This window comes from Delphinapterus leucas, chromosome 6, assembly GCF_059928025.1.
Source record: "Delphinapterus leucas isolate spDelLeu-1000000601 "Yukka" chromosome 6, BTC_Dleu_Yukka2, whole genome shotgun sequence".
NCBI lineage: Eukaryota > Metazoa > Chordata > Mammalia > Artiodactyla > Monodontidae > Delphinapterus > Delphinapterus leucas.
In genome coordinates, this window is record NC_143134.1 from 124,656,411 (window position 1) to 124,680,017 (window position 23,607).

The following is a 23,607-nucleotide window of genomic DNA, read 5'->3' on the forward strand; positions in this document are numbered from 1 at the left end:
AAATGCCTCCCTTTCTAGGGTGCCAATGCTCGTTCTCCTTCAACGATAAGACTCCCTTCCCAGGTGCCGAGGCCATACTGACTCACCATGTACCTGCTGATCTGTTTTTTTTGAAACCTTGAAGGAATGTATCCCTGACTAGCTTAATGTTCTTTGTTCTGACAAGACATAAAACTGCCAAAAACTATGCTTCTCTGGGGAAGTTCCTCAGAGTTATCTGAGAGGTTGTCTTCCAGGCTCTAGTCCTCAGTTTGGCTCAAATAAAACTCTTCTTATTCCTATTATAGGTTGTTTATTCATTATTTTTGTCGCCACAACCAACGGTGGCCACAGGGAAAGGACACCTCGGAGGCCAGGTGACAGCCAGTCCCCGGGGCACAGCCGCAGGCACATGGCGGGCCTCCCGTGTCCACTTCTCTCTTACTGAACATTTTTCAGCATGTACAAAACTCCTGACGGCAGGTGAGAATTCTTCACATCGAACTCCGTGAGGTCGGCCTCCAGCAGGGAGGGCGGGGGCTCCTTTGGCTGCAGGGTGGGGTATTCCTTCTTGAAACGCAGGATGCTACAAAGCAGAGAGACATGCACCTGGAGCAGAAGCCCAAAGGGGTTCAGACGCAGACGGTGTTTGCGCTGTGAACTCCATGGCAGGGAAGCCACGGGCGGCGCAACGTCCGCGGCCTCCCCAGCGCCCACTGGGGAGGGCAGCTGAGACGTGACTAGTCTGAAGGGCACCCCCAGTACCTCTTGGCCAAAGATAGCACCTTGGTCCTCTTCATCACCCACTGCGGGGGGGCAGCTGTGTTCCCCACAAGCGCGTGGGGGAGTGTGGTCACCTGCAGAGTGAAAGGGGGAGGCCACGTCTGGACCCTGCAGCCGGTGGATCCAGCTCTCAGCCTCAGGGTCGGTCCCAGCCCTCAGGACCTGGCCTGCCCACAGCCCGACACCAGCATCCCGGCCCGGCCCCACCCTGCTCACCTGCCCAGGACACAGGGAACCATCCTTGGCGCTGATGATAGCGATACCGCGTGGCCATGTCCCCAGACAGCCCATGCTCTGAGAGCTCTGAGTCCTCAGCCCTGCGTCCTCTCTGCCTAGAAGGCTGACGCTCTCCACCCCACACCTGTCACGCTGGCACACACAACAACCTGAGTGCCTGCACAGTCCTCCCAGTCTGGAAGGCTCTTCACCCTCCCCCACAGTCGAGGCCCACCGGACTGCCCCAAACAGCGGCGCCGGGGAGCGCGGAGGGCCCGGCTCCTAGCCGGGCACCGGCCAGCCTCCTCGGGCAGCCACTGCCCCCTGCTGTCCCCTAGCTCCCGAGCTGCATCTGCCCCACGGTGCCAGCTGGGGTTGTCGGTGGGCGGTCACCACAACCCCTCCTTCCCTCCCAGGCGTCCTGGCCTCACTGGACCACGTTCCTGTCCTTAGCCCAGGTCCAGCTTGCCACTGCCCAGTCCTCGGCAGGGTCACCAGTGGACAGCCCCCCACCCAACCACACACGCCTGAGTGCCTTTGAGACCTGCCGGGAGTCACTCCACGTGGCCCTGCACGAGCCTGCGGGGGGCCCGCCCACTGTCCCTGTGCGCCTGCCCGCCCGCCCGCCAGACAGAGCAGCCCCAACCGACCGGCCTCCCACAGCGCCTGACACTGAGGAGGAAGAGCCACGTGAGGACACCCACGTGACTCCCCATCGACAGCTCAAGCTTACCCACGAAGAACACGAATCGATTGTGTAACTAGAGGAAAGTAACAAAGAGAAGATATTTTTAAATACCAGCAAACGCTTCAAGCGTGCATTTGAAGCACAGGCAGCCTCAGGCAGTCTGCTGAGACCTCCTGCCCTCAGGGGGAGAAGGGCGCAGGGGCCGGGCTGCTGGACGGGCTGGACGCGGCTGCTCCTCCCAAGGTGGGTCTTGACACTGGCAAGCGAGGCCTTGCCGTTTCCCCCTCGCAGAGCCTGGCCCCAAATCCTGGTTGGACCAGCAATCTCAGCACCGGAGCCAGGAACCTCCGCCCGCCACACGTCAGGGATGCTCCAGGCGGGGGGCTTCTGTCCTCCCTTCCAGTTCACGTCCACCTCACAGGGTGACGGGGCCTCCTTCCCAAATGCTTCCGCCCAGCCATGCCCTCCCCAGACCCTCCCCGAGCCCCAGAGCCGCTGCACAGCCCCCAGGCACAGGCCTGCGGTGCCGACACCTCTGAGGGGGAGGAGGCCTGGGCCTGCAGCGCGAGCTACCTTCCTCATGATGTTCCTGCCGTATAGCATCGCTTTGTCTCTCTTCTGGAACCTGTACTGAGGAGTGGGCTGCCCTTGTCCTGCAAGGGGAGCCAAGGGACTGCCTGAGCACGGCTGGGACCCGCGAGGCGGCCACGTGTACACACTGAGCTGTCCTGCCCCTGCCTGGCCCCGCCCCGCCCCCAGTGACACAGCACCTCGTCCCAGGGCTGCGACAGACCCTTGCAGAGGAAGCGGGACTTCACTCTTCTTGGAAATGTGATCCAAGGAAGTTCAGAACAGACTCGAATTGCATGGATCCGACGAGCTCAGCCTCGTGGACAGGCCAGCAGTTTCCAACAAAAGCCACCACCCGAGCCTCCCCCACCCTTTCAAGCCCTCCTCCCCATCCCCCTAGGGCTAAAGTCTGAAGCAAGATACTCACGGAATCAGTTAACCCTTCTATACACAAAAAATGGTCATCGGGCTTCCCTGGTGGCACAGTGGTTGAGAGTCCGCCTGCCGATGCAGGGGACACGGGTTCGTGCCCCGGTCCGGGAAGATCCCACATGCCGCGGAGCGGCTGGGCCCGTGAGTCATGGCCGCTGAGCCTGCGCGTCGGGAGCCTGTGCTCCGCAACGGGAGAGGCCACAACAGTGAGAGGCCCGTGTACCGCAAGGAAAAAAAAAAAAGATGGTCATGCCAATGAGGTCCAGGGCCAGGGCCAGGAGGATTTCAGTTGCAACACCCACCAGCTAGCTGGGTGAGGTCACAGATAGAGCACCCGTCAGCAAGGTGCCATGAGGCCCCTCCCAAGCCCAGACACAGGCTGGACACAAAGGACCCAGGGCAGCCAAGGGTGCAATAGGCCACTGATTCTGGGGCCCGCCCATTAGCCGGGGGCAGTGAGGTGGTCACCTGGTGGACTGGGAATGCTGCTCCGTCAGCTGCAGACCCCAGGACCGAAGGGTGGCCAGGTAGAAGCACGCCTAGGGGGGAAGGCTGCAGTCGGGAAGGGCCAGGATGGGCACGGCCCTGGCTCCCCAGGGAGTGACAACAGAGCTGTGGGTCAGGGACAAGTCAGCAGCCCTGGAGACCTCCAGAAAGAAGCGACCTTCCAGGACGCTGAGGTCCCCTGAGCCCACTTGCTCTGGAGCAGCGCCACCCACAGCATGGCTGGGCAGGGCCAGCAGCTGTGCTGTGTTGACAACAAATGCTCCAGGCATCATTAACGCATCTGAATCCTAAATCCTCAGCTTTCCTGCTCCTCAGGATGCAAATCCAGAGGAGCAAGCCCGGCTGGCCACAGTGGGTACAAAGGCCACCTCTCAGTGCCCTCTCGTCACCAACAGAACCACGTGCTGCTGGCCTCGGGGCAGACAGAAGCCCACACAGCAGCAGTGCTGGGAAACCCTAAGGAGCCAACTGTATTTTGAGAGCATTAAATACCAGCTCACAGCAGAGAAGGGCTCCCAGGGAGGGAGTTAACAAGGGGCTTCAGAAGCCCAGACCCCAGGGAGAGAGAAAGGAAGGTAAGAGAGAACAGTGAGGGACTTCCCTGGTGGTGCAGTGGTTAAGAATCTGCCTGCCAGTGCAGGGGACACGGGTTTGAGCCCTGGTCCAGGAAGATCCTACATGCTGCAGAGCGACTAAGCCAGTGCACCACAGCTACTGAGCCTGCGCTCTAGAGCCCGTGAGCCACAACTACTAAGCCCGTGTGCCACAACTACTGAAGCCTGCGAGTCACAACTACTTAGCCCACATGCCACAACTACTGAAGCCCGCACGCCTAGAGCCCGTGCTCTGCAACAAGAGAAACCACCACAATGAGAATCCCACGCACCGCGACGAAGAGTAGCCCCTGTTCGCCACAACTAGAGAAAGCCCGGGCACAGCAATGAAGACCCAACGCAGCCAAAAATAAATAAATAAATTTTAAAAAAGAGAGAACAGTGAGTGTGGAATGGTGAGTGGGCAGACGGCTGGGGCCGCCCATACACAGGATGCTGGCAGATTCCCCCCAAAGCTGAAGAAACCAGCCAAACAAGTAGCTACGCTCCATTCCTCCCGGTACCCACATACCTCCTTCCAAGCAGCCAGGAACAGGATGGGTTTGGGGGAGTGGTGGGGGGACTTGTTAATCCTTTCAAGTTTCTACACAAGTGCCAAGGACTAAAGCAGCTTGCCTGATCCTTCAGAGCCAGGATCACACACAGCATCGATGCCAGAAAACCCAAGGAAATCAACGCGCTCAGAAAAGCATTTCAAAAGCAGAATGTCGCATCGAGACAGAATAAGGAAGTGATTCAGAAAGCTCAACCCTTTGAACTCAGCTCAGGAGGCAGATGGAAGCAGTGGGAGCTTCTGCTTCACAGTGAGGCGTCCAGGCCCCCCTGGCCCAGACTGCGTGCTTGGCTAAAGACGACATCCACCAGGCAGCAGATGAGCACCCTCCTCCTAAGTGTGTCTCTCCGAGCTCAGCCACCCCCTGGGGGGCAGCCAGGGCTGTCCACAGGAAGGGTCACGGGGATGCCCCAGGCCTATTTATACAGTCTCTTGTGGTTAGGCATCTCAGACTTTCCAGCTTTTCACGGTTGTTTTAATGCATCTACATTTCTGGTTTAGAGATAAAGGCCCTTGTAATGTGGATATATATGTTCCACGGGTAAAAGGCCCTAAGACAAAGCAAGCAGACTTCCTAAGGGGAAGCAGGAACTCACAAGAGTGACCTTGGGGAAGAGGAGGGAGGGCCTCAGCCCTGACAAGGGGAAAACAGGCCCCACACACCACCCCCACATGCAGCAGGCTTCAAGGAGTTGCTGCGGGACAGATGTTAAAAGGACCCTTTCTCCTTGTCCAGAAGCGGCCATAACTGGGAATTTTAAGGCTGATTCCTCACTGGAATCCTCAGGTTCTGCACCTCTGGGCCGGCGTCCCCCTCTTGCTCCATGGCTAAAAGTGAAACAAAAGAAGAGAGACTGGTTCCAAGGAGGGCACACGTTCCACCACCTCATGCTCATGTGCAAAGCAGTGCCTCCCAGCCCTTCCCCAGGTTCCTGCCCACGTTAAATTATGTTTCTATTGACAGGAAAACCCTGATGAAAAACTGTGTTCTCCATGGAGAGAAGCTCTTTTCACAAGCAATCGGAGCCCCTTCCCTCTTGTAAATAGCCCTCACGTGGCTGCCCAGGAACCTAGAACTGCAACCAAGTCCCGGGCTCCTCCCCCAGCCAGTCAAGGGCCAGTGTGGGCAGCCGGGCAAAGGCCTAGTGCAGCAGGGATTTCCAGCACCTGGGGAGGGGTGCGTGGCCACTACAGGCTGTGAGCCAGACCCTCCCTAGTGGCCTGTGCACAGGATTTCCCCCGCAGTGCGGCTGAGCCCTGGAGGTGGGTGTCTTGGTCTGGGGTGTGGTGAACTTGAGGACCAGCTCTGCTCACCTGGCCTCTGTGCCGCAGGGAGGAGCCCCGTCTAGGGCCTTCACCCTGTGGCTCCCAGGTCCCTTGGAAGGGCAACAGTAAGAGAGGGTTGTCTTCCGAAATCCCACCGGGAGAAGTCAGGGAGCAGAAGGTAGGTGCAGGGTCACCTGCATCTGCTCACTGGTCAAAGGTCCCTGCCGGCCCCGTGGGAAACCCTTTCTTCTCAGATGTCTCCTCAAGGACCAGCAGCGCCTTGACCCCAGCTCTGCGGCCCAGCCCTGACCAGGGCGGTCTCCCCACGCCTCCCAGGCTTACAGGCGACAGAGCTCAAGCCCCCAGCACCTGCTACACAACCAAACCGCCTTCAGCTGCTGCACGTGCTCCACAGCGCAGGGGACGGGAGGGAAGGAGACAGAGCGCAGGAGAACTGGGGGGCCGGGGGCGGCGCGGTTGGGGTCATCGAGGTTAGGAAGATGGTGGTTAGGGGGGCGTGGAAGTTAGGGCGCAGGGCTGGAGAGCAGTGATTATGGGGCCGTCGGGTTGAGGGCAGTCAGGTTGGGGGGCGTTCAGCTGCAGGGGCATCGGGGTTGGGGGCAGTCGGGGTTGAGGGCAGTCGGGTTGGGGGGCGTCGAGATGAGGGGCGTTGGGTTGAGGTCAGTCGTGGCTGGGGGCAGTAGGGTTGGGAGGCGTCCGGTTGGGGGCAGTTGGGTTGAGGTGCGTCGCCGGCGACAGCCCTGTGGGGCAGTGTACGTCCCGACGATGCATGGGGGAGGGGATGGCTACCTCTGCTCACAGAACCGGACCCCCAGGCCTGCCACTTCGGGGCGCTCGGCGGCGACTCACCAGGATCGCGCGCTCCCGACGCCCGCCCTCCCGTCACTCCACCCTGACGCCCCGCCCCCGACACCCGGTACTCCCGTCGCTCCTCCCGAAGCCCCGCCCCTAACGTCCGCACTCACGGCGTCCGGCCCTGCGCCTCGAAGCTCCGCCCCCCACGGCCGCGCTCCTGACGGCCCGCCCGGACGCGGGATCTCCCCGAGCATTGGCCAGGCCCCCACAGGTCCCGCCCCCCCGCAGGGCCAAGGCTGCACATTGGACGCGTCGCAGCCATTCGGAGCTGCTCTTGCTCTGGCGCGGGGGGCCAGGGGGTGTCGGAAGCTGCAGTGGTCGCCGGAAGCGGAGCGCTGGGGTGCCGGGGTTCGCGTGGCTGTGCGCGGGAGTCGGAGAGCGTTCGCGTCGTTCGGGCCCCGGCATGGGCCTCCTGAGCGGGGCGGCTCGCGCCCTGGTGCGGGGCGCCGACCGAATGAGCAAATGGACCAGCAAGCGGGGCCCGCGCACCTTCTACAAGAGCCGCGGCGCCAAGGGCATCGGCTTCCGGGGCCGCGACGGCAAGCTCGTGCAGGTCAAGGAAATGGTCCCGGAGCTGGTGGTCCCCGATCTGGCCGGCTTCAAGCTCAAGCCGTACGTGAACTACCGCGCCCCGGAGGGCACAGACGTTCCCCTGACGGCCAAGCAGCTCTTTCTGGAGACAGCGGCACCTGCTATCGAGAAGGACTTCAAGGCCGGGACTTTCGACCCTGAGCGCCTGGACAAGTACGGCTTTGAGCCCACGCAGGAAGGCAAGCTCTTCCAGCTGTACCCCAAGAACTTCCCGCGCTAGGAGCAGTCGTCGTCGGCGGCGGTCGGGTGTGCCTGCGACTGAGGACTTCGACCTATCCTCCTCGCTGAGCCTAGCTCCCGGGTGGCGGGTGGGGAGGCGTTGCCCTCGTTTCGCTTCTATTAAAGACCTTGGCTACCCTACAGTGTTGTTCGGAGCAGCTGGTCATTTTGAAAAGGAAAGTGTGCCACGTAACAGGCTAGGGCGTAGTGACCGAGGCGACGTTCTGAGGTTCCAGCCAAACCAGAACCCCAACCAACAGGTTCTGGGAAGTAGGCAAGAACACGTGGCTTAGCTTGCAGGAGAAAGAGAATTCACAAGGCAGATCCAGCCACATGATAGCACTGGTTAATTCATCCCCCAAAATTCACCCCAAGGAACCACCAATGAGAATACTTACGGGTTCCAAAGCAGCTTATTTTGGGGAGTCAGGTGAGACAGCCCCCCCTTGGGGTAAACCTAAAGATAAGACCACACAGGAAGTTGATGCCAAACTCGTATTTCCCTAGTAATCTATAGTCTCCTTCCTCCTTGTGTTTTCCTGTTTCAGTGCATAATCCCTCAGATTCTAATTCTGTTTCATATTTAACTGACCCTTAAGTGAAATATCCTAAAATAAACTCTGGAGGAGGGTTCAACATTAACACATTCTGACCTGTACTGGCACACAGTGTTGTACCATCAGAAAATAAGAAAGCAAAGGATAGAGGTTTGTGTTTTCTAACTCGGAACACCTATCTGTTGTATTTATTAGTGGATGCTGAGGAGCTGACAAATTCCACAGTGGCCTATACTTCAACATCTGTTCCTTCCAGAGAGACAAGGAGGAACTGATCTGTGGGAGTCAGATCAGTCACAAACCCAGTTATGTTTCTGGAGTTAAACCGTGTCCAGGTTTGGAAGCTACTTGGTTTACTGAAGCCGCAGTGAGGAAGTATGACTAATTCAGCATGTGACAACGTATTTCAAGTTTATGACATGCTAAAGCAACTCAGAACGTTTATACACTTCCTTTTGCTTCTCTGCACAGGAGGCTATACAAGCACTTCTGGTGCCATGACATGAGTTTTTTTAATGTTCATATAAAACTACTTCTGGTGTTTTAAAGTAGCTTAAGAAAAAAAAGCCACTCCTTTTAGTTAATACAAACAGTTGCTTAAATAAGTATGAAGAACTGAAAGTCAGAAACACAGGAAACTGACAAGACAGAGCTGGGAACCATGCCCCACCCACACCCTGCCCCCTGCTGCCACAGAATCACCATTTTGAAGGGCCCCAGCAGATAAGGCTTATTTAAGAGGCCAGCAGCTTTTCTGACTGCCTACCTGGAGATTCCATGAGATGCACTGAGCCCTATACAGAAAACCTGCATGCAGCCAGAATCTCAGTGAGATGGTCTGAGGACACTTCATTCTCAGAAAAGATAAAGACATACTCTTGGTTTTATTGGTGGAAATGGTCTTTATGATGTCAAACCAAGTAACTTCCCTAGCTCAGCTGTTCTCCCACTTCCAGAGGTGAAGAACATGATCATAAAAGGAGCAAGTGGCTAGAAGGCTGGCGTCAGAGGTGGCTGCCTCCAGGTACTGGTCACAGTCACAGATCTCGATCCCCGAGGCATGCAGCCGGCCGCCGCTCTTCTCCTCTGCAAAGGGCTGGAGAGGACTCTTCAGCTTGCCTCCACTCTGGTGTTTGGTACCACCCTCTCCATCAGCATCAGCTAGACGCTCAAAACAGGGTGCTGGCGACTGGGCCGCAACTTTGAGGGTATAGACTGGGTCTGCTGTTTTGGCTCCTGGGTCGCTGCCAGGAGAGGACCCCAAGCAGAATGACGGATGGGTCTGCGGCAAGCGGCGGAAGTAGAGCCAGGACCAGTCGACTCCATACACCAGCGAGTTGGGCAAGGTGTAGGACAGAGTGACTGGGAACACTTCCTGATTCTCCTCTGGAGTGAGACAGGAGGACATGGGAAACTTACCCAGGGTTGATCTCATCATCCCCACCCTGGCCCTACCCACCCTCAAAGCGAGACGATGTGCCAAGAGCAACCACTGTGTGTCACGCAGAGGACTATCAAGACGCGGACAGACAAGCAGAGAAGCACAGACCATCATCCTGCAGGGAATGCACTCTGTGTTCCTGAGAGAGGAGTCAGCCTGCACTACAGAGCTAACCCGTACCCTAACCCTACAGAGCTAACCCTAACGTGTACCCTAACCCTAACCCATACCCTAACCCTAACACATACCCTAACCCTAACCCATAACCTAACCTGTACCCTAACCCTAACCTGTGCCATAACCCTACAGAGCTAACCCTAACCCGAACCCAAACCTGAACCCTTAGGACTCAGCAGAAGCTTCTCGTTAAGACTTAAAAGCAAAGGACAAACGAGTGAGCCAAACGGAGCGAAAGGGGTGTATGAGAAGAAATAAAGGGAACAGTACGTGTAAAGCACAGAGGTGGAAAGACCCTGGCGTGTGTGAGGAACCACACGAGTGGACGTGGCTGACGTGTCATCAGGAACTGGCGACACGTCAGAAGGGTCCCGTGATGCAGAGCTCGGCGTGCTGCATTAGAGAGTTTGGACTTGAGCTTGGAAAGGGAGTAACTCACTGAAGAGTTGAAGCGTGAGCAGCTTTCCTTATGGTGAGTTGCTATGGCAACTCTGAAGACAGAGGGCAGGACGGGCAAAGGCCCGGCCTTATTCTGGACAGAACATGGCTGAGAAAGTGTGAAAGTAATATGCAACCAGAAAAAGAAATGATGAGGTGTCACCAAACCTGAGATGGTCAAGGGTCCAGGGCAAGGCCGAGGCTGGCAAGAGCAGCCTCAGAAAACTAGTGGCCAGTGAGCTGGGGATGCGGGCTTAGAAAACTGTCACCAGCCGGAAGGCCCAGTGGCCGGCCATTCAGTCTTCACTTAGCCTGGATGCCACTGCCACCTCCCAAGTGCAGGGATCAGTGCCACTGCACTCTGAATTGTGATCGGAATCTGAATCACGACTAGAATAAGCAGTGATGCGGAAAGCCTGCAGCTGGCATCAGGAAACACACCAACGATACAACCAGGGCCCTGGAGATCCTCCTCCGTAACCCAGGGCTTTGCCTGAGCAGAGGTGGCTCCAGAGAGGAGCTGGACACTAAGCTTACCCTGAGAGCAGAGAAGCTGGACACCAAGCTTACCCTGAGAGCAGAGAGGCACCCTGGCACCACCACCGAAGGAAGCTTCCAGGAGACCTCCCGCTCCATGGTGTGCACGCTGGGGTACCGGAAGGCGAGGGTCACTGGGACAATAAAGGCGCACTGTAGCCGTACATCCAACCAGTGGCAGCACCCGCTCGTGGCCCAGGTGGACACAGCAGCCTTCCTACCACACAGTAACACCACACAGCAACAGCACATCCACTACTCAGGTGCATGTGTAGCATGAACTGAACTACCACACTGGGCAACAAGAAGTCGAAAAGTACTATAAAGTAGAAACAGTACAAGCAACACTCTGATCACAGCGCAATAAAACAAACTTAATAATGTGGTCAAAATACGAAAAATTGCTTCCACCTACAAATTTTAGAACCTTCTACTAAACCACACTTGGGTAAAAGGGGAAATACAAACTCAAGTCATAGAATTTCTTCATAAAAATGAAAGTGAAATTACTACATATCAGAACCTAACAATGTGCTTAAATCAGAGAAAAATTCAGACATAAAAACACTCAATACAAAGTAATAAAGATAAGTGAATTGTAGTCCCAACTCAAAATGCTAGAAAAAGAACACAGGAGGCACAAGGAGAGAAACAACAAAGATAAAAGGAGAGGTTGATGAGGTAGAGAACAGAAACCACCAGACTATAATAAAAAAGTAAAACCCTGCTTCTTTAAAAGTAGTAAAATATACATGCTACTAACTAACCTAATTAAGGAAAAAGACATAAAAAATATTGTATACTTGCATAAGTATACAAAGTAAAACATGGTAAAGGGGAAATAACTATTAGAGAAGAAATTTTTTTTTTTAAATCAAAGTAACTTTACACATCTTTGGGCAAATAAATTTCAAAATGTAGATGAAATGAATAGCTGCCTAGGAAAATACGGTTCACCAAAATTGACCCCAGGCCTTCCCTGGTGGTCCAGTGGTTAAGACTTCACACTTCCACTGCAGGGGGCGTGGAAGATCCTGCATGCCGCCTGGCGTGGCCAAAAAAAAAAAAGAAAAAAGAAAACAAAATTGACCCCAGTAGAGACATATAGCATAAACAACCAACTTCCATAGAAAAATATAGAGAAAGTTAACACAGAACCATCATTCAAAAATATATCAGGCCCAGATAGTCTCACAGGAGATTTTTTTTTTTTTTTACCAAATCTTGAATGAAAAGATAATCCAAATGGCATATAAATTGTTCAAGAGAAAATGAAGAAAAATGTTCACACTTTTGGTTTTGATTCTCACATGAACCAAACATAATGCTGCTAAATAGCACAGAAGAAAGTCTGTGTCTCCTTTGCACGTTAATGCAAGTCCCCAGTAAGGTGCCGCCAGAGCCCAGTACCGCGCTGGAAAAACAACACACCTTCCAAAGACACACAGATGGCCGAAAGGCACGTGGAAGGACGCTCAACATAACCAATCATCAGAGAAACGCCAATAAAAACCCCAATGAGATATAACCTCACACCTGTCGGAATGGCCATCATCAAAAGACCACAAATAGCAAATGTCAGTGAGGATGTGGAGAAAAGGGAACCCTCCTACACTGTTGGTGGGAGTGTAAATTGGTGCAGCCACTGTGGAAAACAGTATGGAGGTTCCTCAAGAAACAAAATAAAACTAACTACTGTATGATCTGGCAATGCCACTGCTGGGTACCTATCTGAAGAAAATGAAAAAATTCAAAAAGATATACGCACCCCAATGCTCACAGCAGCATTATTTACAACTGCCAAGATGTGGAAGCAACCTAGAGTCCATCAACAAATGAATGGATAAATAAGATGTGATGTATATATACAGCGGAATATTACTCAGCCATAAAAAAGAATGAAATTTTGCCATCTGCAACATGGATGGACCTGAAGGGTATTATGCTTAGTGAAATAGGTCAAAGAAAAACAAATACTATATGATATCACTTATATGTAGAATCTAAACTATAAAACAACTAGTGAATATAACAAAAAAGAAACAGATGTAGAGAACAAACTAGTGGTTACCAGTAAGGGGAGGGAGGGGGGAGGGGCAAGATAGAGGTAGGGGATTTAAAGGTACAAACTATTATGTATAAAATAAATACACTACAAGGATACATTGTACAGGGACTTCCCTGGCAGTCCAGTGGGTAAGGACTCTGTGCTTCCACTGCAGGGGGCATGGGTTCGATCCCTGGTTGAGAAACTAAGATCCCACATGCTATGGCCAAAAAAACAAAACAAAAACAAGAAAAGGATATATTGTACAGCACAGGGAATATAATCAATATTTTATAATAACTATAAACAGAATATAACCTTTAAAAACTGTTAACCAGTATATTGTATACATAAAACAAAATACTGTAAATCAACTATACCTCAAAGAAAGTTTTTGACAACTAAAATAAAACAAAACCATAAGCAAGTGGGATTTACTCCAGGAATATATTCCATATTAGGAAATCCATAAACAAAATTTACCATATTAATATATATAAGGAGAAAAATAATACAGTTCAATAGATATTATAAAAGCATTTAACAAAAAAATCAACAATTCCTGATTTAAAAAAATACTCATGAAAACATGGATTGATGAATACTAAGCACACACATTAGTCCTTATATATCATCAAACCAAATGGGAAACAGCAGGGACCCTATCAAGGCCAGGAATAGGGCTTCCCTGGTGGTGCAGTGGTTGGGAATCCGTCTGCCAGTGCAGGGGACCCGGGTTCGAGCCCTGGTCCGGGAAGATCCCACATGCCGTGGAGCAGCTAAGCCCATGTGCCACAACTACTGAGCCTGCGCTCTTGAGCCCATGCACCACAACTACTGAGCCCATGCACCCTAGGGCCCATGTGCCACAAATACTGAGCCCGCGTGCTGCAACTACTGAAGCCTGCATGCCTAGAGCCTGTGCTCCGCAACAAGAGAAGCCAACGCAATGAGAAGCCCGCGCACTGCAACGAAGGGTAGCCCCCACTTGCCGCAACTAGAGAAAGGCCGCACGCAGCAACAAATGCAGCCAAAAAAAAAAAATTAAAAAAAAAACAAAAACAAGCAAGCAAAAACAGCAACTGATGGGATGCAGTGAAAGCAGAGCCTAGAGGGTAACTGATCACTGTAAATCCTATGCTTAGAAAGAAGAAAGTTTGCAACTTGTTTTACAGCGAGAACTGTCAGAGCACATTCATGTGATAAACAGAAATGACGCAGTAGACGGAGGACTGAAGATTCAGAAGACGAAGCCCTTGAGAACAGCCAGTACAGGGGACACTGACCTTGGAACCATGATGGGAGGCGCCTATAATCCCTTGTTTGTACAGAGGAGGGGGACGGGAGATCACGAGGGATGCGTGAGGCGGGGAGCGCAGGGGGTGGGGGTTTAAGAAAAGAAAACGTGGAACAGTCCTGACAGTGAAGAATCACTGGCTACAGAAAGGTCAAGGTTTGCCTGACAAGGGACCCACAGTAGCATAAACTTGAGGTGAGATCACGCTGCGTGGCTGTTTCCCTCCAGCCACGTTCTGTGGCTCAGGCATGAGCAGACTGGGGCTTACCAGTGCGGGATTCTGCCCAGAGAGTATGAGGAAGGAGCAAGGGGAAGAGTTTAACGATGTTTGGAACACAAGGCCATGGAGCCTACGCTGTCCGCAAGCAGGAAGACTTGGCAGAAGGTGGGACAAGGATGGTTATGAAAGCAACCAGTGGTTAACACCTCTGGTGGAGAGGTCCCGATAGGGCCAGCAGACTGCTGAATGCAGAAGGTACCAAAATAATTGAGGTGGTCAGGGAAGAACCACGGTTAGAGAGCAGCAGGCTTGAAACCGAGATTCTGAAGTCGGCAGACTTACAAATCATGGCAAGGCCTAGGGGGAGACCCTGGGAACGCGTGGAGGCTGCAGAAGAGCTTGGTGGAGCAAAAGGAGGCAGGAAACTGGGAGCCCCGCCCCAGGCCCCCCACTCACCTATGGCCTTTTGGCAGCTGAAGATCGTAAAGCCACCATGCATACACGCTGCCAGGAGCAGGTGGGAGTGGAAAGGGTGCCACTTGAGCCTCCACACCCCGCCCTGCACGGGCATGTCCGCCAACGGCTCCTTCATGCTCCGAGTGTCCCAGAGAAGAACGTGCTCGTCGTAGCTAAAACCCATCGACCGCAGAGAGCGTGCAGGAAAGCAAGGCCCCGGGGCAGCAGGGGTCACCTCCCGGAAGACCCGGCCCACTTCCCCTCCAGGACCCGGTTCCTTTCCCAAACCCCGACGCCCGCGCTCTGGGTGGAGAGTTGGCCCAGTCGAGCATCACAGTGGCCAACAGGAGGGAAGGAAGCGACGGTGCAGGAGGAACCCATGTGCACGGACCCTAGGGGGCTCACCTTCCCGTGGCCAAGATGTTCTCGCAATGGGGGCTGCTCTGGATGCTGCACACGCCCATGGAGTGTCTGAGAGCGAAGGGTGAGCCTGAGCAGAAGCCCGGCAGCGCTGCTCCGCCTGCGGGCAGGGAGGGCTGGCCCCTCACGCCGAGCACTGGCCCCTCGGTGACGTACCTCCTGCTTGTGAACACGGATGTGCCAGGGGTCCTGGTGTCCCAGCCTTTCAGAAGGCCGTCGTCCCCACCTGCATGGAAACAGAAACAGCCACTGATGAGGAAGGGCACTGATGGCCGTTTCTCAGGGACTGGGTTTATGTCTGTGAGGAAATTCCCACGGGTGGCTTTTCTCAGGTTTCAGGCTGCCACAGGCAGGGGAGCCCCAGAAACAGTCACCCCTGTGCTGTAACCGTGTCTTCAGACACCTGCAGGGAAGAAGGGAAAGACAGAGGCTACACCCGTAGGAAAAGGGCAGACCTATGGGGGCAGAATGACCAGGTCACACAAGACTCAACCCTTCGGGCTCCTGATGCCAGGAACCAGAGTGGCCCCGTCGAAGTGCTCCGAACAGACCTGCGTGCAGGAGGCATCAGACAGGGAGGCTCTGTAAGGTTCTGGAACCTTTGACACACCGCCATGTGTTTTAAAGAGAAATGCCCTTTGTAACCTTACAGTAAAAGAGCCCTGTGCTTGTTTGGGGGAAACTGAAAGGATAGAAAGAACAAGGGAGCCGGTGCTCTGACCCACAACCAGTCTTTGAAGAAAAGCAACATCAAGATAGAATGTCATGGTATCTCGAGGGAAAAGGGAAGAAACACTGAAGAGGAAGACCTACAGAGAGGACAAAAAGGAGCAAAAGAACAACCACGTCTGCCTGAAACTCCATCCGTCCATCATCTACCACCCACCCACCCACCCATCCACCATCCACCCACCCACCCACCCATCCACCATCCATCCACCACCTACCCACCCATCCACCACCCACCCACCACCCACCCACCCATCCACCACCCACGCACCCATCCACCATCCATTCACCCACCCATCCACCACCCATCCATCCACCACCCACCCATCCACCCACCCATCCACCATCCATCCACCATCCATCCACCATCCATCCACCATCCATCCACCCACCCACAGGTACTTACTGAGCACACTACAAATCCCTATATCAGACAAAACGGATGTGGGATGAACATGATCTATGACAAGGTGGGTCAGCAGAGTCAGTCCATCCAGGCACTGAGCCTGTGTGTGAGTCTCAAATACAAGCTGCCATTCTGTGGCAAACCTGTGAAGAGAACCGGTGTGGCTTCTTTACACAGCGGTCTCTCCTCTTTCTCTCACACTCCACATTTGCTCCACCAGGAAATCCTATTGATCGACCTACACACCAAGCAGTCTTCCCACTTCTCCTCCTCTCCACTGCTCCCACCTTAGCCTGAGTCACTCATACCTCACCTGCATGGCAGGTCTCCAGCCTATACCCTCACCCCCTTGCAATCTATACTCAACATATTAGCTGAAGGGATCCTCTTAAATTTTTTTTAAATTTATTTTAAAAATTTATTTATTATTATTATTATTTTTTTGGCTGCGTTGGGTCTTCATTGCTGTGTGCAGGCTTTCTCTAGTTGCGGCGAGCGGGGGCTACTCTTCACTGCAGTGCGCAGGCTTCTCATTGTGGTGGCCTCTCTTGTTGCGGAGCAGGGGCTCTAGGTGCACGGGCTCAGTAGTTATGGCACACGGGCTTAGCTGTTCTGCGGCATGTGGGATCTTCCCGGACCAGGGCTCGAACCCGTGTCCCCTGCATCGGCAGGCAGGTTCTTAACCAGGGAAGTCCCAGATCCTCTTAAATTTTAAAATGTAAGTCGGAAAATGTCATTCCTCTGTTCAATATCCTACAATGGCTTCATTCTACTCCGAGCAAAAGCCCAAGGCCCCCCTGCGGCCTGCAAGGCCCTGTGCCCTGTCTCTGTGACTCCTGACCTTGCCTTCTCTATCCTACTGCTCACTCATGTCATTCTGGCCGTACTGGCCACTCGCTACTCTGAACACACCAGTCTCTATAGTGCGACAACCTGCACCTGCTTGCAGCACCTGATGCCCTCAGCCGGTCCTAGCTTTCTTCTTCCCAAAGCCCGTGCCACCTGCAGCACATAGTATGCCTAGCGTTCACTGTCCATCTCCCCACAAGCGACGGAAGTGCGATGAAAGCAGGGACTGTTGTCTCTTGCTCACGGATGCCTCCTGAACCCCTAGGACAGTGCTTGGCACGTAGTAGGTGCTCAGTAGATGCTTGTTGGATGAATGAATTGGTGTTGAATTATTAAATCACTGTCCTACTACACCCTTGCTGTGAATTAGCTAAGCCTCAAGATAGAAGAACTAATCTACAAATGAGAGCTCAAAAAATTAAATCTTTATCGTTCTCCCTGAGTCTGTTCAAGGGTGTGACAGCAAAAACTCCAGAAAGGATCCTCTCTCAGGGGAAAAGAAGCATTAAACACAAAATCATAATCAGGATGAGCGGGACTTCCCTGGCAGCCCAGTGGTTAAGAATCTACGCTACCAATGCAGCGGGCTCAGGTTCGATCCCTGGTCAGGGAATTAAGATCCCGTAGGCTGCACAGCGTGGCCTAAAAAATTAATCAATTGATTGATTAATTTTTGAAAAGAAAAAGAGAAAACCAACAAGACACAGACTCAGAGGAGCAGTGAGCAGACACAGATGTGTGATTTGGGTGAGCAGACCTTGTCCTGGGGCCGGGACATCAGGCAGGCGCAGGTATGTGACAGGGCAACACAGGGAGTATGGGGCTCAGCTGGAGACCCGCGGAGTGATGAGCGCTGCAGTGCTGGCAAGACAATGCAGAAAAGCTCAGGAAACAAGGTCTGGTTAAACACAGTGTTTGTGGAAGAGACACAGTAACTGAAGTCAGGAGAGCAGCAATGCGGAGCGAGAGGAAGATCCACACAGAGGTCAGAGGACGGTGAACCCTTTGGTGCGGAGGGAAAGGAGCCCACAAAGCAGAAGGAAGAGAAGCCAGAGAAAGAAGGGGAGAGTCCAGATGGCATGGTGTTGATGACCCAGGGAAAAGAATGTGCGGGGAGCGAGGGGTCGGGCATGTGAACACCGCTGAGAGGCCAAGACGAGGCTGATGTGCTCCCTGGACTGGGCACCACAGCTGTCCCTCAGGGCCTCAGCAGGAGCTTCTGGGGGCCCAGCATCCTGACAGGCCAGCAGCACAGCCCTGCAGCCCTGGCCTCCCCGTCTCGCCCTGGAGCTCAGAACAGTACCAGCAACTGGACGCAGAAAGGGATACGGGTGCAGATGGTTTCTTGCCTCTGCAAATTCAGCAGCTCCTCTTCTGTCTTCTCTCAGAGACCCATGCCCTCCCCTGCCGTGAGCGTGAAAGGAGCTGACCTGAACGACCTCGTTCCCACGTCAGCATCCCGCTGCATACACACCGCTCTCAGTACCAGGAAGTCAACCCTCTCTCTCTCACGCTTCCCTTTCCCTAGGAAGATCAACTACTCCAAAAGGGAACAGACAAGCCTGAAATGCATGACAAGTCACTACTGGACCCAAAGTACCAGGTGGAGAGCAAGGAGTTCCGACTGGATTTCCGAGTGTGAGAAGAAGCATCCAACACTCAGAGCGAGGGCGGGGGCGGCGGCTCCCGGGGGCGGCTCCAACACGGGGGCACTGCCACCCAAGACCCTGCAGTGCCTGCAGCAAACTGCACTTCACTCTCCGAGGAGCAGCTAAGTGAGCACCAACTACAGCTTTTGCCCCAGAAAACAGACTCTCCAAAACAGTCTTTGAGATCCCAACGTGGCCAGAATCACACCCTTGGCCCGTGCCTCCTCAGCAAATCTCCAGAGAGGGGCGCCCAGCGGAGGAGTACCGACCTGAATACACGACTTCCGTCTGCCAGTAATCGAAAGCAGCAACCCAGGCCTCCAAGTGATGGGCCTGCCACGTGCCCACAGCCTGCATTCCTGGCCCTGCCTGGTGCGCCTGCAGGAGATGGAGCTGCCCGCTGGAGTCGCTGCCAATGATCTTCAAGGGCTGGTCACTGGCCCTGGACACAGGGAAGCAGTGGGGAAATCTGGCTGAAATACATCCACTGACCCAAACTCATCACCTCTTCTGGCTCCCAACCAGTGACGCTTTATGGCCCCAAGACCTGTCACAGAGAGGCTCTCCAGGACCTGGTACGGGGATACGCTTCTTAAGAGGCTTGCCTGGGCAGAGACCGAAGCTGCCAGTAGCTTGTCAAAATACACCAGGGTCAGCTTCCCCTGATGAAAACACTCTTTTTAGGTGAGGACTGGCAGTGATTCTCCCAGGCTTGGGGAGCCGCAATCAAGGCTAGCACAAGGGGCTTTCCTTCTCTCTTGCATGAAAATACGAAGGGACCCTCAGAGGAAAGACTCAGGCCCGTCACCCCTGCCCTCACCTTCCGGCTTTCCCAGTGGACCAGTCCAAGGACAAGGCCAGACACTGCTTTTCCAGGGCAAAGTGGGAGAACGGCTGTAGTGTGTGAGAGTTCTGCTGGAGAGAAAAGAACGCCATCAGAGAGGAACAGCCCCGGAACCCTGAGGAGACTATTCTCCTGGCTTGGGTATGCCATGCTTCCCTCATCTACTCGGTGAACAAAGTGTGTCAGTCACTCACTCACAGCAGAACCTGAGGACAGGGGCTTCCCTGGTGGCAGAGTGGTTAAGAATCCACCTGCCAATGCAAGGGACACAGGTTCGAGCCCTGGTCCGGGAAGATCCCACATGCCGTGGAGCAACTAAGCCCGTGCGCCACAACTACTGAGCCTGCGCACCTAAAGCCCTCGCTCTGCAATAAAGACAAGCCACCACAACGAGAAGCGCGCTCGCAGCAACGAAGACCCAACGCAGCCAAAAAATAAATTAAAAAAAAAAAAAAAAAAAAAGAACCTGAGGACACTGCAGACGGCCCAGGCCCTCCAGAAGCACTCACACCTGAAGGAGGACTTTCCCACACATGTGACCCCAGGGGAAGCAGGTCTCTGCTTCTCAGACCCGTCGCTGTCCAAGCCCTCCTGGAGACTACTGCAGGCTCCAGGGAGCACTGCTGGTGCGGGTTCCCCACTGCCCAGGCCTCCAGGGACAGAGATAAGGAGAACTTTCCTCTGATTCTCTTTCAGAAGCCACAGCTTGCCATTAAAATGCTGTTTCTCTTTTCTGAGGTCTAAGTTTTACTATCTAAGCAACCTAGACAGCGCTCAACTCCATCAACAGGGTTCCAGCAGCTGTATCCTCTCTTGGGTTTACCTGTTCTTGCCTCCAGCTCTGGTTCTAGATATCCTCCTCAGATATTTCTTCTCTCTTTCCTAAGACAGGGCTGCTGCTCTCAGCTGGCCTGAAGCAAGGACCTTGCTATACAAGCCCTCAGGTGCTGTGAATGCAAGGCCAGCTGGACCTCTGCTCCAGTCCCACTTGCAGCACCTACATTAGAGTGGGTCCCCCCACACACAGGGCACGGTCTTGTGGGCTGTTTCCTTCAACCCACTATATGCCTTCCCTGTCCCCTCCCTCCCCCAACACGTGGTCATTTTACAAATGCACGGTACAGGATCACTGTCAGATGCTTGGGAAAATACATGTAGGAACCACGTGCTCCCCTGATTATCAATGAGAAACACCACTTTTACCCAGTAAATGCGCTGCTCTTCTTAGCCCCAGCACCATCAACCCAGGATGCTGGCCCAGGCTTTCCTTACAGGACTTTCAGGTCCACTGACAGCCCCGCTGATGACACACAAGGTGTCCTCCCCTTGGAGTTAGATACAGAACCCAATAACTCAAAATAGACCGTGTGCTACCTTGGAATGTTTTATGGTAAAGTTCACCGTTGAACAGAAACTACCCTAGAAAAATGTTTGTATCAGCACAGCCTCCCTCCCAAACCCCCTCCATCCAGGTTCCTTCCACCCTCCACTAAGCCTGGCCCCAGTCACTGACCTCGGATCGCACCAGGCGGAGTAGCTCTATGGACCCAGAAGCATCTGCCACTCCCAAGAGCGCATGGCCGGCCACCGCGATGTGGCACCTGAGGAGATAACGCACGTGCCGGTCACAGCACAGGATGTGCCGGAGTACAGGGGAACACTATGCGCCCCAGTAACTCATTGTTTACATTGCAGCTACAGGGAATTCCCTGGCGGTCCAGTGGTTAGAACTCTGCGCTTTCACTGCCGAGGGCCCAGGTTCGATCCCTGTTCGGGGAACTAAGATCCCACAAGCCGTGCAGCACGGCCATAAATAAATGAGTGTATTTATTTCAGCTCCAAAACCAGGTTGGAGCCTACAGTTCTGTTCCAACAAGATCACTCAGCTTAGGAAGCAGAAAACTAGCCTCACTTCCCAGACTGACAGTACCTGTAGGGCTTGGAAACTGAAAAAGGAAACGAGCCCCAAGTCTATAGCATCCTCCAAGTGCCAACAGGCAGGCAGGACAGCGCAGTAAAGAAATGAACCCAAACTTCAGACACTTCCCCGTCCTGTTGAATGCTGTCAGGCATCAGGCTCCTCTGACCAAACAATTAGGTACTCATGACAAATTCCAAACAAGGGGAACGGTTATCAAAGTTGTACCATTTCATGTCCAGGATCGCCGAAGTATCTCTTCTTTGGACCTCAACCAGGGGGCAAGGAGAGTTGTCCTCATTGAAACTATACAGGTAGAGACGACCCAAACGAATTTGAGGCGCATCAACATCCAGTCCACTCTACAAAAAATACAAATGTGTTCTCTGATTACCTTAATAAATACTGAGGAATCCAAGGGATGGGAAAAGGGACTGAGGGAAAGAAGAGGTTTGCCAAGACTCCGGACCTCTGCCTGGAAGCAGCACCGATGATTTTCTGAGCTGGAGAAACGTCTCTTCTCTTGTACATGATTAGTGAGTAGGTGGATAAACCCTGCTGGGCCCAGGATGGGATGCTCCTTCTAAATGGGCCAATAGGCAGGAGCTACAGTTAGGGTCCCCACAGGACACAGTTTGCCTGGGAGAGTCCTGGCTTAGGCCTGTTGCTCCGGTGCCACTGTTCACTCTTAAAAGTATCTTGGTTTGGATCTATCTGCATAGCTAGATGCCTTCAACAGATTACGTACAGCTCCTATGAAATCCCATTTTCTCTTTGCTCTAGACTTCATCCATAACCTTGACGACGCCTGCAGAGAGACGACATCCCGCTTTCAGGATGCCCTGTCTCTAACCTACATTCTGGCCACAAGGCCAAGGTCGCATCCACACCTCCTGAACGACTCCACACAAGACTTTTCCCTTTCAGCCTCCCCCGCAGCAGATCACAGAGATCTCAAAGCCTGTGGTCGGCTCTGCCTCTCAAGAGCCTTTTCTCGCCCTTCTTGAGAGAGGAGTTCGAGGCTGGGGCTTTAGGTGCTCGGGAAATGCCACCTGAGATCGCAGACCTGCAAACCCACGGTGAAGACCTCCCTAGGCCACGATGGCCCCGCGCACCTTGCTCTCCGGGTCGGCGGGCTGGTCCTCCGGCTTCCGCAGCTGGTAGGTACCGCACGCCAGCAAGTGCCTGCAGCCCTCCAGCGGGCACCACTCCACCGAGTCCACGGTGTGCTCCGTGTCCACCGCCTGCAACAGCCGGACGCGACTGCCGGCCGCCCAACATTCGGATAAGGACGCGGCGGCGACCGGGGTGGCGGACAGCGGGCGGCGGCGAAGTGAGGAAGCCAGGCTGACAGCAGGGTCCCCGAGCCCGCGGCGACAAGAAGGTGCACAGCCCAAGGGGCGGTACTTCTCCCACTTCCGCCGTCGTCCCCATGACTCCTTCCGGGGAGGGACTTCCGGCCCCCGTGGACGCCAGCGTGAGGCAGAGATCTCACGCCCCCTGCCGGCCGGCGAGCCTCGACTGGCCCCACGTGCCACGGCGCGCCCCCTGTCGTGGCGGCGAGACGCGGGCCTGGGAGGGGACAGCCGAGCGTCCAGCACAGAGTCACGGGCGAGCTGGGCTCTGAAGGGGGAGCAGAGGAGAGCGCGGCATGGAGGTGGGGTGTGCAAGGGGCCTGGGCGTCCAGGGAGCAGAGTCCAGGGTCTGACCCAAAAGGGCTGGGCCTGGGCTGCCCTCCCTCTCCCTGGTCATGTCCACCCCCAAGGAGCTGCCCATAGGGCAGTAAGCGCGGCGCACCGGTGGGCGCACATGTGCCTGACTGGACAGCAGAGAAAGGAGACAGGGTCAGCCACAGGGCCCCGAGCACGGGTGGTGGACGGGAAGGTGGACAGAAGGCATGGAGAAGAGCCAGCGTCTAAGCCCCAGCGGCAGGGGTCCGTGCGCCAGTTAGATTTAGGATGAAGGGGAGGACACCCAGCACAGCCACGATCTGATTTGGTAAACCAGGTATGTGTCGACAGCATTCAATAAAGTCAGTGAACTCTACAGAACAGGTTTGGGGAAGGCAAGTGTCTGATATTGTTATGGATTGAATTGTGTCCGCAAAAAAGAGATGTTGAAGTCTTATCTCCAGTACCACAGAATGTGACCTTTGGAAACAGGGTCTTTAGTAACAGAAGTAATCCAGTTAAAATGAGGTCATTAGGATGGCCCTAATCCAATATGACTGGCATCCTTAGGAAGGGGAGGTGTGGTCTGTTAAACACCAACGGAAGACAAGACAACGTAAAGACTGGTAGGTCTCTATGAGGCAAGGACCGCCTGAGG

At 54.2% G+C, this 23,607-nt stretch overlaps 3 protein-coding genes across 9 annotated transcripts in view; 1 reads left to right on the forward strand and 2 right to left on the reverse strand.

Moving 5' to 3' along the window:
* Positions 1 to 4,787, reverse strand: part of PNPLA7 (patatin like domain 7, lysophospholipase) — a 34,954-nt gene extending 30,167 nt beyond the window's left edge. Inside the window, 5 exon segments of the mRNA XM_089912667.1 lie at positions 425 to 565; positions 745 to 836; positions 2,240 to 2,319; positions 2,892 to 2,977; positions 3,137 to 4,787. Coding sequence (XP_089768793.1) covers positions 425 to 565; positions 745 to 836; positions 2,240 to 2,319; positions 2,892 to 2,977; positions 3,137 to 3,447 — 710 coding nt within the window. The 5' untranslated portion in view covers positions 3,448 to 4,787.
* A 1,946-nt stretch (positions 4,788 to 6,733) lies between these two features.
* MRPL41 (mitochondrial ribosomal protein L41) lies at positions 6,734 to 7,435 on the forward strand. The gene has a single exon (XM_022578018.3). The coding sequence runs from the start codon at positions 6,888 to 6,890 to the stop codon at positions 7,293 to 7,295; it is 408 nt and encodes a 135-aa protein (XP_022433726.1). The 5' UTR covers positions 6,734 to 6,887; the 3' UTR covers positions 7,296 to 7,435.
* Positions 7,436 to 8,245: 810 nt separating this feature from the next.
* On the reverse strand, positions 8,246 to 23,027 carry DPH7 (diphthamide biosynthesis 7). 7 transcript variants are annotated; one of them, XM_089914077.1, is made up of 9 exons: positions 22,395 to 23,020; positions 21,508 to 21,641; positions 20,875 to 20,962; positions 19,338 to 19,432; positions 18,787 to 18,959; positions 15,041 to 15,110; positions 14,870 to 14,935; positions 14,465 to 14,637; positions 8,246 to 9,237 (listed from the first exon to the last, which is right to left on the reverse strand). In XM_089914077.1, the coding sequence occupies exons 2-9, from the start codon at positions 21,513 to 21,515 to the stop codon at positions 8,786 to 8,788; spliced, it is 1,125 nt and encodes a 374-aa protein (XP_089770203.1). In that variant the 5' UTR covers positions 21,516 to 21,641; positions 22,395 to 23,020; the 3' UTR covers positions 8,246 to 8,785. The 7 variants fall into 7 exon arrangements, with proteins under 7 accessions (XP_089770203.1, XP_089770204.1, XP_022433723.1 ...); XM_089914078.1 differs by having other exon boundaries at positions 19,338 to 19,429; positions 22,395 to 23,019; XM_022578015.2 differs by having other exon boundaries at positions 14,870 to 15,110; positions 22,395 to 23,021.
* Between the last annotated feature and the right edge of the window lie 580 nt (positions 23,028 to 23,607).